Source organism: Lycorma delicatula, chromosome 6 (assembly GCF_047948215.1).
Source record: "Lycorma delicatula isolate Av1 chromosome 6, ASM4794821v1, whole genome shotgun sequence".
NCBI lineage: Eukaryota > Metazoa > Arthropoda > Insecta > Hemiptera > Fulgoridae > Lycorma > Lycorma delicatula.
Genome location: NC_134460.1, coordinates 116,419,546 through 116,434,979, shown reverse-complemented (window position 1 = coordinate 116,434,979; position 15,434 = coordinate 116,419,546). Strand labels below are relative to the sequence as shown.

Here is a 15,434-nt window from a genome sequence, read left to right as displayed (position 1 = left end):
TAACTTTTCTTTCTCCATATTTCAACTCAATTTTCCTTAAAATTTTTAACACTTTATTGTATCTACATTAAATGTCTTTTAAAGATCTAAAAGTTCTGTTGGCAAAACTTTATTCTTCATCAACCTGCTTTTTAAGATGATATGAGCTGGACGAAAATGATCTGCTTAATCCAAGAATTCTCAATCACTGAAAGTGACCTTTATCCACATTTGTGCACTGTCAAAGTCATATGAGCCAAGTCGTACAGTAACAATTATTATCACTGGTTTATACTAATATCTTACCTATTTATAGTACAAATTACAAGTGATGTCTCTAAAGAAAAGATTACTAGGAAATTTCTCTCCTTAAGGTTGGCGAACCTGTGTCGTTCATGACTGCGCTGCACTAGTAATATACAGACTACATTGATGTCTGTAAGTTGTTCTGTTGCAGTATCTTTGATTACGTGTGAGTTATTATGCTTTAAAATAAATAGGAAAATCAATGTAGCTGCTGACTTAAATATGTTTTTTAAACCATCAAAATGTTCAGTCGACTGAAATTCATAGGCAGTTGGTTGTTGTGTACGATGGTAATGTAATGAATGAAAGAAACATCCAAAAATGGTGTGAACGGTTTAGAAATAACAGAATTAATGTGCATGATGAAGAACATTCGGGAAGGCCCTCGATAATCACAGAGGACTTGTTGAAAAGCGTCGATGATGAAATCAGAAAAGATCATCGCTCAACAATTTCCGACCTGACCCTTCATTTTCCTGATGTTTCAAGAGCCGTTATCAGTCGCATTGTTCATGACCATTTAGGCTTTAGAAAGGTTTGTGCAAGTTGGGTGCCTCACATCTTAATGGAACGTCACAAAAAAATCCGAATGGAATCTACTTTGGAATTTTTTATGCGCTACACAGAAAAAGGTGACAGGTTCCTTAATTCAATCGTTACCATCAATGAAACATGGATTTCGTATTACATGCCAGAGAGAAAAGAGCAGTCAAGTGAATGGTGTCATCCTTGAATCACCAACCAGACCAATGAAGTTAAGCCACAGCTATTTGGATACTAGCTGTTGACCACAGTCTTTTGGGATTTGTTTGGCATACTGCTGATTGATTTCATGCCATGTGGATGACTATAAATGCAGAAGCCTACTGCAAAACTCTATGTAAGTTATGACATGCCATTCAAAATCGGGACGTGGGTGGCTGACTGACGGTATCGTCCTGCTGCATATATAATGCATGTCCACATGTGATTGGTCCAACACGTGATTTACTGAGAACGTTTGGATGGGAGATTTACGATCACCACCATATAATCCAAACTCAGCTCCTTCTGATTAACATTTGTTTGAGAAACTGAATGAATTTTTGAGTGCTGTGAATTTAAAAATGCTGTTAATCAGTGGCTAAGTAGACTGGCAGCAGAAGAATACAACAACAGTATATTGAAGCTGGTGTATTGCTGTTACAAATATCTTAATTGTGGTGATTATATAGAGTAGTATAAGATATGTAGTTTAAGAGAAATAAAAAAAATATTTACAAAGTTTTCAGAATAATTTTTTTTTACAATGAAATGGTCTTTACTTTAGAGATAACCTCTCATAGTTAAGTACAAGAAATTAACCAATATATTAGTATAAAGATATTTGTGAATTGATCAACTTACATTGATATTAAATCATAAATATAACCTAATATTACTAGCCTTCATTCTGTATTCATTTAAAGGATGAGGCAAATTCAGTAAAATATTTTGACAATTTACTTATTATTTTATTATTTAAATAACTGTTATTATATAAAGTAGGTATGATTTTTTATTGTTATTAGTTTAATTCTGAGTCCTTATTTTGCACATTAAAAATCAAATATTCATGAGTTCAGTAAGAAGAGTAGTCTGTTACATTCAATGTTATCAATACATTAAGTGCCATTATAATTTTAAAAATTACCAATTAAAAAAATAATTAATAAAATTACTATTAATTAATTAATTACCAATTAATAAAAGATTCATGTACAATTATTTAAAAAAACAATACACTAATGACCAAGCCTACAAGGGAAATCAAAATATTTTCAAAAAAAATAAAATCCAATGGTATGAAAATTTTTTATGAGTTAATGTTACTTTAACATATTTATGTTATTTACTGACAAAATGCAAAGTTTTGGAATGTTTATTTTGATGAACTGGTGGAAGCTGAATGAGGTATGAGCAATCATTATTTTTTTCCAAAACCAAATAAGAAAAGTAAGTGCTACAAAATTTATTACTTTAATTAATATATTTGAAATGAAGTTGCAGTTTCAAAACATTTAAAATGAAAATACTGAAGTTTCATAAATCGCTAAATAATGACAACTGTAGATCTAGAATAATCAAAAGTGCACCTAACGAAGTTGCTTGTAAAACACTTTTATCAGTTACATTACAGTTTCAAACCAATTTAAATATAATAATGATCATTAGAAAATTATTTGCCTGTTCATGGGAGATGGGAGCACTTAGACATCGTCCAATGTCTGCATTCCTGTACTGAAAAACTAGTGAATACCAAACAGTCTTACAAAAACAGCTACACAAATTATTTGGCATGTATGGATGATTTTATACCATAATTCTCATGGATTATCAAATGTCTGGTACTGCTATATGTATTAATGTTACATTTAAATAATCTGTACACAAGAAATTTTTTTGTCACAATACTTTGGCAAAAGATTGGTGATAAAAGAATGTATCTCTTCAATTAACAAACTAAAAAACTAAAAATAATTAATGGTAGTCATATTTAAAAAGTATAGAGTAATTTTATGAACCTTTAAAACTAAACTTACTGGATATACTTAGTCATTATACACAAACAGATAGAGAATTCACAGAACCAAAAATATGAGGTAGATTCAATGACAGTTATTCACTTGTAATGTTTTGATGAGAATAATCACACATTTACTAGAAAATAAGATAGAAATTGTCAACAAGAAAACATCTATATATACTTTATCACCTATATTAATTTTTAGTAAAAATAACCCAAGAATTAATAAATAATTTCCCATAAATTAGTATTTCCTTTATGATGGTAAATGCTATAAACATACATGCTTCTGTGTACTCTAAAATGTGTTACAAGTAAGTGGTAATAAACAGATAATGATGAAGTGCACTAACAAACAAAAGAAACTATTTTAAAAACTAGGTACAGGTGAGGTGCAATAAATATTTAATAAAGTTATATTAAGGTATTAAGCCACACAAATCAGTTTCATGCAAAAAAAAAGAATATTGAGATGCAATTAAAGAAAAGGAAATTTTAATAATAAATACAATACACAAAGCTCACCAATCAGTTTCACCAATTCCTGTATAAATTCTTTGTTGCAAACAACTACATGAAAACGTTTATCACAATTTTTTACACACGTTTCTAACACCTGTAAAACAAAATTTCACTTACTAACTTAAAACGTTTAGCTTACCTTTGTTAACTTATTTTTATACACAGTGTTTATAGATATAATACATAAGAAAAATCTGTCAGTAGGTTTATCACCTAGATTAAGTGAAATCTCAAAAAACAAGATTCTAGAGGTCTTACACTTAATTTAGAGTCACTAAGGATAAAACTTTACTAAAACATAACAAATTACAAAATTAGCTTACGTTTACCAGTCTCATAACAAACTCACAGAAGGAAAACTGAATATGCCACCCATCTTGCACTTTACATGTAGGACAAACGTTCTCTATTTCTGGGATCATCTTGGTTGTGGTTGTCTGTACTGGTTGTACCTAATAAGAATAGGTAGAATAAGTAGTAGGAAATCAACAAGATAATGGCTCTAGTTCAGGACATCCACTCAAGTTAACTAATGATGTTCCATATGCGATCAGTCAACAAAATTATAAATCTCAATCGACATTTGACTGTCTGAAAAATTGCAAAAGACTAAAAAAATTTCAATTTTTTTTATTTCATAAGATCTGAGCAGAAAAACTGAAATACATTACATTGCAGACAAGTTCATTCCACAATTAATGCAGAGGTGCACAAAGACAATAAGCACTGAAACCAAGGTAACAAGAAGTGATGCTGAATTTTTAATGTTCAGGGGATTGTCAATTATAACTTTCTGTCAGACAGAAAAACTGATAATAAATAGTACTATGAGGAAATAATTCCTCATATTTTAATAGTACTATGAGGAAATATTTTTAAGAAAAAGTAAGGAGGAGAAACATTAACAATGGGAAGACAACTCACGATTGCTCCAACATAACTCACTGTCGACTATGATCTTATAGCAAAATAAAAATAGGCTTCCTAATCATCCATCATGATCTTGTACATCACCTTTGCAGATTTTTTTCGAATATTAAATATTTTTCAAATGTTGTAGAGGTAAATATGCAAATGAAGTGATGTACTAAAAATGTAATTTAGAATTGCTTCCTGAAGTGGAAATGGAAAACGGTAAGGTAAACAAAGAAGGGGAGAATTCAAGGGAAACACTACTCAGATAGTTACAGATAAGTAAAGGTTCAACATTTTTTGAACTGATAGATCAGTTGACAAACAATCAATATACTAATCCAATAACATTTTCGTTAGGATGGTTTTATTATGAATATTCATTTTATAATTTAACAGAACAATTAAAATATACTGTTATAACAAATTTCAATGCCTACTCATAAATTTTGATCGAAGTTGAAAAATATTCACGTTATCATTAAATAAATTCATAAAAATAGTTCTTACATAATTATATATAGTTAAAAATATAACTGTACTTACAGTTAGGGTATACATAACAACTGTATAATTTTTTCCAGCATTCTGTTGGAGACGTTTTCGTAATGCTTTAATGGCATCTTTATGACCATCTTCGGTCTCATTGATAATGTCACATATTTCCATATTCAGCGCCCAATTCTCTGATGCAAGGCTGCCATCTGTGGCTTGTTCTGTAAACAAAAAGAATACTTAATTAAAATATTCAATTTTATAGACAAAACAGCATAAAAGTTAAAAAGCTATTGAAGAATTTAAAAAATCAATTCCTGAAATAAGTTTTTTCTAATTAACATTTAGCCATCAGTAATATTTTAGTCACTGATCACTTAAATATGTGAGCACATTCCTTCTTATCTCTGTTCTGCATTAATTTCTCTAATTGCAATGTTCTTGTTACATCCTACATCCTGAAATATTTGCTTTAATAAACAAATATATATTGAGTATATATAAATATATATTGAGTAAAGACCGAAATATGTTATTTAGTCATTTACCTACCTTTTATAAAGCAAGTTCAAATAAGGAATATACACTCCATTTTTTAATCTTATATTATAATGGCTCACCAAAGGCTCTAAATTTATTCATTTGGGTAGTCTGTTTTATCCAGTCAGAAGTTGAACATTTCTACAAAAATTTAACTAAATGAGATCTAATTAATTCATTCCAATAATCAAATCTAAGTTAACACAAATGATACAAACTATTTACACAGTTTGGTACTATAAATAAATAAAAAACAGTTTTTACAGTAAAAGATTGAATAAATCATTACCCTATTTATTAACAGCAGAAAAATAAAATATTTCAAAACTTCTACAATCACTAGATTAACCACTATTTGGGTATAAGCTGTTAAGGACCAGGTAAACCAGAATATTTGCACAGTTTTGTTGGAGATTTTTGTGAAGTAAATTGTGAAGGTGTAGAACTGTAAATGAAAATATGAAGGTTAAAGGAAGGGTTTTTTTAATAACATTGCTATAAATGTAATATGGAGATAAAGTAAAGGCTGTTGGGGTGAGGCAAAAACAAATGTAGAAAGAAATATTATAAAAGACTTGGAAAATGAAACACATTAAGTAATCCTGGTCACCATGGTATGCATACTAATAGTTTTCAATGTATCAAGTCTATTCCTTTATCAGAAATCTTACAACATGAACACTGGCAACCAATTTGCATAGGTTGTTGAAATTTCTCAGCTGGTAATTACAGTGACTTTCTTCTGACCATATACATTGAACAATGATTTTGCTAGTTTCGATTAACTATTCCAATATTTCTTTGTTTTAAGAATAATTAAGTACTGATTTTTTTTCAAAGTAATAATTAGTGGAGTGATGTGACCAAGAACTAGTCTTAAACACAAAGCCCAACAACGCTATTTCCAAAATGTTAATTAACTGATCTGCATAATAGATGAATATTATACATAATTATTTTACTGTTTCATTAATATCTGTTATTACAATTGTGTGCGAGTGTGTTCTGCTAACAATAAAATTCCCCAAAAAATCTATCACATTAATTTTTTAGAAAAATCTTTCTTCTTTCTTTCATTTCTTTATTTATTATGATCAGAATTACTAAACATCAAAAATAGAAAAAAGTACTATATACAAGTTAATTATATACAAGATACTTTAATTCTGCTACATAATTTGCATACTACCAATAAAATGAGCCTCATTACAATGAAACCAACAAAGTGAGGTTTAAGCAGTGGCAGCTCATGTATAGACCCACCGGGTCGGTCTAGTGGTTAACGCATCTTCCCAAATCAGCTGATTTGGAAGTCGAGAGTTACAGCGTTCAAGTCCTAGTAAAGCCAGTTATTTTTACATGGATTTGAATACTAGATTGTGGATACCGGTGTTCTTTGGTGATTGGGTTTTAATTAACCACACACCTCAGGAATGGTCGAACTGAGAATGTACAAGACTACACTTCATTTACACTCATACATATCATCCTCTGAAGAATTATCTAAACAGTAGTTACCGGAGGCTAAACAGGGAAAAGAAAAAAAAGCTCATGTATAGGCACTGTGGAACTGCAGCACTCCCTATCACCACTTGATATTATCAATAACATTTAATATAATAATCCTTTTTTCCTTAATCCTTTCTTTATAATATAATTTTAAAGCTTAATTGGAGTAGCCATCCTCCAATTTATGAAAAAGATACAAACATTTATATGGAACTGTGTGCTTCACAGTTTCAGCAGCGTGGTGTTTGGCTGTTGTGAACATGCACACATAGGAAGCTGCATACGAGGCTGTGAGGGAGAGAGAGTTCAGTCACTCCTGCACTGCTGACCTAGGCATGCTGGTGGAAGGTAGTTTTTTTTTTACTCCGCGTGTGTATGGAACGTTCCTTGTTCGTTCCCTTTTCTAGTTTACTTGGTGGAAGGAATATGAAAGTGGTTTAGTTGTTATTTCAGTAGTGATCAGAAGATAGCAGAAAGCAAGGGCTCTTTGATTGCCAAACCTGTTCGAATATACGCTGGAAGGGTGAAAGAGAAGGTAACTAGTAAAAACTAATTATGTATTTATTTTTGTGTACATACAAATTTAAATTAAGCACTATTGGACTATAGTGTTTTTAAGTGGAAATTTTATTAAGTTATTATCTAATAATACTAAAAATATTATCTGTATTAATATTTTACTATTTATTCAGTTAAACCAAATACGGTTTTTAAGCATAATGTGCATAAAATCCATGTACCATATTCTTGAATGTGATAAAGTGTAGAATGAAATTATCATCCTGCTTCCAGATATTCTATTTGATTCTTTTTTTTCAGTTCTTTTATTTTACAGAAAACTTTAACCATGGTCTTGAAAAAGCCCAGAAAAAAAATTTTCTGAGCAGTCCCCCCACTAATTTTAGCTATGAGTCACCACTGGGTTTATGTAAAAATATAAAACCTGCAACATAAATGTAGATCCTTTATAAAATAATATGTGACAATAGACAGAATTGTGGTTAGCATTTTACAATTCTGGCAAGTTTTATTAAAAATATTTTCAAAAATGTTTTTCTTTAAACTGCAATATTCATTAAACTACTTCTCCTTATTTACCCACACACTTCCTCATACATTACTAACATCATGGTTAATGCACGGTTAGGGGATCAAAAGCACATCCTTAAGAATTTTCTAAGCTCAATGACAATGCAGCATACAAATGACAACTGACCAACAAACTGAGCTGAGTCATGCCACACTTAACCTGATTAAATTACATTATAGCAATTTCTCAATTGTAGTACCAAATCTGATGTGTGCAGCTAATACTACAGAAACTACTATCTGGTACTATAGGGTAAAACATTGAATACATAGCGCAATTCACCCACCAGCGACCCTCCTACCTACATTCAATGGAACTCTGCTGAAAGCAAATATGGTACATAGGGGAAATAGTTTAGGCAGTTTTAAATATGGTCAACCCTAGGTTGGTATAGCCGAGTTGCTCATGTTATCTAGCTGCCAATGAACAAGCAACTACAAACAGAACATGGCTCCGCTTGCTAAGTTGCATAGTATGCTAGGTGATGGATGTGCAAGACAGAAGCTTCCTTCAGCAAAGTTAGGATAAGACACAAGACAACCCAAGAAGGGTAGAACAGATTTAAAAACATAGTACACCCTGCATGCCCTGAGTGATAAAGATCCCACTAGCCTCAAAAGTTCAAATCTCAAAATGATGTTACAGTGTACATTCTAACAATATTTCATCACTGGAGGCCAAAAACTAGCCATTCACTTATTTCATGTATATCAATAGCGGGTTGTACAGTCTAGCTACATGCTCTTTAAATTTATTAATCTATATGGTAATGACACCATATAGACCCAATGCCAGAAGAGATATCAAGATATATTCCCTTCTGAAATTTTCAGGTATTGACTTGCAAGAGAAGGGGCAACACATTAGTACTAATAATCCCTTGATAACATTTTTGGCCACAATCTTGTAATACATATAAATCTTAAATCCTACACTAAATAATCAGAACTTGTAATATGGCAAACAGTCCTTAAATTAACCAGCTGCAACAGATAACCATTACTACTCAAGGGAAAAGGTGAAGTGTAATATTATTTATATATATCCCAAATCAACAGATGAAAAAAGATATGACAGTCTATCTTACTACAAATATCAATCAATGGGGACACATCTGTTTGGCTGTTAAGTAGATTAATTACTTAACATGTTATTACTTAATGTTCTCCACTTTATTTATTCAGTGCTAGTAATAAAACATGATTAAGCATATATGTAACTAATTGACCTGATCTTCGTTAATCAATTAGTGATTAAACACTAAAACCGAGAAGAAAGAGTCCAACCAAATATTAAACACTTTATTATAACAACATTGATATTGTCTCAAAGTTTTAATACCTTTTTTAATTAATAAAAACATGAGTTTTCTTTTTTTAGTATCAATACTAAACTATTTTTGGACAATTTATAGCAATTCAAGTAAGTAAATCTTTTTTTGACAATTAGGCCTCCATAATAATCATCAGATTAAAGTAAAAAACAAACATTTACCAACTACAAAATTGATTTTCTTCAATCAAACTCTAAATGGTCACTGTGACCGAGACTGCTATTCAATAATTATTTTGGGGAAATCAGGGCAGTTGTTTTGGAGTTATAATATTATACAGTCATGTTGATAAGATGTTAAATGTATTATTCAACATCTGTGATAAGGGAAAATCCTTAGTAGCTGAACAGGACAACAATGAGATGTCAACTGCAATCCCTAAAGGAAATCGATGAAAATCTTAAAATAAATATGTTTCCTGCCCAACAACCCATCAGTTTGTTCATCACATGTACATAGAATGTACATTTTTTTATTGCAAATGCTGTTGAAAGGAAAAATGACACTGAATTAATCTTTTAAGTTTCATCCAAAAGGTATGACAAGATGTATCTTATATTAGATGGGAGCTGGGTGACACTGGGTCAATGACTAGAGGGTCAATCCATTTGAAGTGACCAAAGGGTGGTTGGTTGACCAATTCAAAAAAAAAATTTAACTTACACACTTGTTTCCTACATACCTCAGAACCTTATAAATATTTTTTTTAAATTTTTTATATAAGTTACCTGTGACGGCCATTTTTATTAAGGTGCGCACACCTATTTTTGTAATTGTAAGGGTTTACGGAAAACATCCTAACTAAAGACTATTGGTCCTGGAAGGATAAAACAAAAAATCAATTTATTCATATTTCCTCAAGATAAAAGATTGATCCAGTGGTTTATTTACCTATCTCTCTTCTTTTTATGAGAAAACTACCAATAAATTTGAACATGAAAAACTGTGAAATTTCACTTTTGGTAATTTTTTTCAAGAGGCAGGAATGGCATACGAAGTTTGATTTATTTTTTTATATATAAGTATAGTTATTAGTTTTACTAAAAATAATATTAATTGTGATAAACTTACCCCTAAAATTTTATGAATTCTTGAAAACTAATTCCTTTAAAAAAAATTCAAATTTTGGCTTAAAATAATTCTGATGGTGCTGGTGATAAAAATCTCAAATTTGCACAACTTACAGTGTTTTTTTTAGATGTTTATGGCAAATAAAAAAGTTTCTTGTATATTGTACTAATAAAATTTATAACCTCTCAAAAATCACGAAAAACCTGTTAAAAGCGATACCATTTTGACATATTTAAATAAGTGCTCCAAGGGGGTATTTTGTCTTCTTGGCACTTTAATATTTTTATACTTATTACTATAGTTGAAATAGACTTGTTTGAACCATTTAACTGCAATGTTCATGTTATAACAAGCACTTGGAAGTCATTTGCAGTCATCAGAAAAAAATGCATGTTGCAACATGGTCATTTATGCTAGCTGCATCATTTAGTTTTGCAGTTACAGACTGGTCAGTCTGACATTAGTCAGTAACCTGTTCACATCTTTACCAATTGTTTCAAATTTCATCCTGTGTTTGGAAGTGTTTATTAAATAAGTTTTACTTAATATTATAGTCGTAAATTTTAAAATCAGTTAAATTTTTACATTATTTTCAAGTAATTTCAGATAAAACAATGGAAGAACAATTTTCCATAGGAATTTATGTGAATGAAGAGTGTCATAAAAGTGTATGGCTTATAGTGCCAAAAGAACTCATTAAAATTTGTTAATTTGGTGATGAAAATCAACAACTTCTTTTTTTTATGTTAATTCAGATGTCACACTAGTGTTTGTAAATATCATGAAAAAAGGTTTTGTCAGAATTCAGTCACCTGTATGGACAGTTCTGTTGTGACCCTTTTAGAACTCATAAAAAAACAGTTATGAAAAACTTAAGACAAATAACATTATAGCAAGATCTTAAAGAACACATTTTTCCAAATTTAAATTTAGTTCCTTGAAAGTCTCTTTGTGTACAGTTTCAAAAGTATTTTTTTCTAAGCAGAACAAAGAACTATATGTGAATGCAAAGACCAAGAGCAATATTGTGTGACATTGCCCCACATCACAATATTGAACAATTGGACGCTGTTTGTAACATTTTGGGTGTGTCACCTCCATCAAAACAGTGACGGGTCGTTCTCACACAATTTCAAGAGAATTATCAGAAGAGATATCATAGCTGTTGGTTAACCACACTAAATAATAAACTTTCAATGTTACAAAAACAAGCTATTTCAATGAAGAATAATTAAAATTTTGCTACAATTTATTTTTTCTTCGATAGCATTTACAAAAATAGACCAATATACAAGTAAAAATAAATTCTTGAAAATAAGTAGGCTAGTCAATGAAATCTCAGTTTGGGCAAGTTTTACAAGCATTTTTGAATCAAAATTGTATTAGTTTACTGGTATTGGTTAAGTTATCATTAAATTATGACCTATCATTAATAATTTAACAAAAATTATTTTACAAATATTGAAAACATCGACTTCAACAACATAGGGGCTAAATATAAAAAATGTCAAGTGTGAAGAAGACAAGAAACCCTCTTGGAGCACTTATTTAGTGAGTTAAAATGGTATCGCTTTTAATAGGGTTTTCATGATTTTTGAGAAGTTATAACTTTTTTCATAATACAATACACAAGAAACTTATTTACTTACTATAAACATCTAAAAAAAAAACTGTAAGTTATGCAAATTTGAGATTTTTATCACCAGCCCATCACAGTTATGTGAAGCCAAAATTTGAATTTTTTAAAAGAATTAGTTTTCAAAAATTCATAAAAGTTTAGGGGAAAGTATATCACCATTAATATTAGTTATAGTAAAATTGCTAACATATACCTACATATAAAAAAGAATTCAAACTGTGTATGCCATCCCTGCCTCTTGAAATATTACCCTACGTGAAACTTCACAGTTTTCCATGTTCATGTTCAACTTTATTGGTAATTTTCTCATAGAAACAAGAGAGATAGGTAAATAAACCACTGGATCAATCTTTTATCTTGAGAAAATATGATTAAATTGCTTTTTATTTCATCCTTCCAGGACCAATAGTTTTTTAGTTATGATTTTTTCTGTAAACCCTTACAATCACAAAAATAGGTGTGCGCACCGTAACAATAATGGCTACTATAAGTAAACTGTTTAAATAAAAAAATTAAAAAAAAAGTCTTTAGGTCCTGAGAAATGTAGGAAACAAATGGGTAAGTTTCAATTTTTTTTTTTAATTGATCAAGCAACCAGCTTATGTTTTTTTGGGACACTTCAAATGGATTGACCCTAGATACCTTCTAGTGTTCTACAAGTTAAACTTACAGTAAAATAGAAAAAGTATAAAATAAACTTATTTTAAAATGTAAAATAATACAATAATTATTTAGTCGGTAAACAATAATTGTTATATATACATCATTTTAAATTACCCACCAATTATTATAAAAAGAACTGATCTAAAGGCAGATATAATGTATGAAATGCATACATGATAATTATAATTGTCATTTCAGAATAGAAAATAAGCATAAATCAACTCAAAACAACTATTTAAATTTACCAAGACTAAAATTAAATAGTATTTCCACTATTTAAATTTCAGTCATTTACATACACATTCAGTGAAATCATATGAATGGTAATGAGATTATACAAAACAACAATGTTTCTAATAATACAAATACTAAAATATCTTTGTAAAATGCTCAGTAACTGATTGAAATCTGTGTATTAGTTTCAACTCATTATTTAAAACATAATATATAAAAAACAAGAAAAATCTTATTTTTTAAATACACACACCAATCCATGTTTCATTTCAGGTGAAGAAATTTCTGTATAATTATCTAATTCAGAAGTTCTTAATGTGAGAGGGTTCATTGAAAATTGTCAGAATAGTTTCTGTTATTTAATTGTATTACAAAATAAGGTTCCTTTTGTACTGGCAATACAATAACGTCTTCTCAGTCTTGACAAAAATTTATTCTGTAATTTTGAAAACTGAACAAATGAATGACTTCACAAAAAAGGTACACAATAAAGTTAATAGTATGCAACAATCACAAATAAAAATACAAATTGGAAACAAAACAATTAGAAACAAAAAGTAATTACTGTAATGAACAAAATATATTTTAAAGATTATTTTACACTGTAGAATTATACTTTACAGATTTTTGTAAACTAATCAAGATATTAATGGAGTTATGCTTGAACAGTTAATACATATCTAAGCACATAACTAATCTCTTGTGGATCAGGTGTTATTTCATTAATAATCACTAAGTTGTAAATTAGAAATATTAAAAAAAAAAAACATATATGAATGTAATATAAAATATGTAGATACAACTTTGTTAAAATAAAGGAACAGAAAAAGTAACCAGAATAAAAAATATAAAATGAAGTATAAATTAAATAAAAAATAAATAAAATAATTGACATTCCAATAACAAAAAATTGGTGATAAAAATCAAAACAATAATTAATCTTCTATAATATATAATAATAAGATAAATATGACATTATATATAAAAATTTACAAAAAAAATGAATACGTAATCATTAATTAGGCACAAAAGGATTTCCAGTGAACTGAATTTTGTGTTTAATTGTGTTTATAAAAAGAATTTTAAATAAAAAAAAACTAATTAAATTTGTATTTTTCATTGATACTGAGACTTACAAAATTTCATGATATCCTCCAAGCTAATTTCTCTGAACCGATTTTTTGTATGTTACTTAAAAGTATTTTATTCTCAATCAATATTTTGCATGGCAAAGTTCACATTGATCCACATTTTTTATTTATGGATATAACTTATGAATTAATTGTTTGTTTCTCAAACTTACTTAATTCTCAACATTGTCTTGTAACATGACTAATAATATGTAACATTAGTATACAAATATATGTTTTATATATATATATATATATATGTTTTATCTTACCTATGCCATATAAAACATATTAAAATTTCTCTTAAATTTTTAAATTTATTTTTCTTAAGAGGAATTTCCTTTTCTACAACAGCTCTTCTTATCTGAACAAGTCTGCTTTTGATATTTCTTTCCTTTGTAACTTTACTAACCAAATAAAATTATGTGACTTCTGGTATCCTATATTCACATATCTCTATATTTAAGTTGTCATTATCCTCCTTTCTGTCATATTTCATTACCTTTTATTTTATTCTTGTTCACATTCAAATTAATTTTATTCCCCCAACAATGAATGCAAACCATTTAGTCATACTAGTTCTAAATAACTCCCCAGTTTTAAACAAAATAATTATTATCATCACCATACCTTAACATTTTTATTTTGTGCCCCTGGATTGCTTCTTTATCCTCAATTTTTTCTTTTAGTTATTTGTTTTCCTCCATTTACAATGTAAAAAGTAAAGAAATTATATCTTTAGCTCTTTTCTTCTTTTGAGTTGCATCTTGCCTTTTCACATATTCTACTCATTATACTAACAAGATTTTTGAATTAATTATAAATAAATTTTCTTTCTTCAGATTTCAACCCAATTTTTCTTAAAATCTTATATGCATTCTATTGCAATGTGCACAATCAAATGTTTCTTTCAAGATCTACAAATGTCATAACGTACCTTCTTTATCTTTCTTCAGCATGCCTTCTAATATTAATCTGAAGAGTAAAATTGCTACTCACATCCACAGTTTTCTGAAACCGGATTCATCATCTAGCCTTCAATTGCTGGGAAAGTTTAGTATAAATTTCTTTATTTACAATACTTTCTCCATTAAAAAACTTTTGAATAACTTTTAATGATGTATGTTTGTCAGTTAAGTGCTGTTAAACTCTTAAATAATTTAACAGTTCCTACATAAAGCCTGTGAACCACTAGAGGTTTAACTAGCTAAGAACACTAGGATTTTCCTGTTTGAGAGTTTCCTTTCTTCTATATTTTGTTCTATTCTTCTATAAATTAATTAAATAAGTAACTTGGAACATTGGAAATTAAACATATCATAGTTCACACTAATCTGCTTCCACTTTCTTTTCTGTGATAAAATTTATGTTTTTATTAAATTTTAGGATATGTACACTGCTACATATACTCTCACCAAAAGTTACCTTTAATTTACATTTCCTTTTATAAATTTACTTACATTTCC

The 15,434-nt window shown here is 29.1% G+C and overlaps 1 protein-coding gene across 4 annotated transcripts in view; it reads right to left on the bottom strand.

Annotated features, from left to right (window-relative positions):
- The window catches only part of LOC142326138 (TOM1-like protein 2), a 116,037-nt gene that overhangs the window by 75,669 nt on the left and 24,934 nt on the right, over positions 1-15,434 (bottom strand). For 3 of the 4 annotated variants that reach the window (XM_075368342.1, XM_075368343.1, XM_075368345.1), the window contains exons 2-3: positions 4,811-4,980; positions 3,356-3,446 (exon numbers count right to left, since the gene is read on the bottom strand). In XM_075368342.1, the coding sequence (XP_075224457.1) occupies positions 3,356-3,446; positions 4,811-4,980 (261 nt within the window). Of the gene's footprint in view, positions 1-3,355; positions 3,447-4,810; positions 4,981-13,974; positions 13,994-15,434 lie in introns of those variants that run through there. The other variant, XM_075368344.1, reaches the window with a different exon arrangement.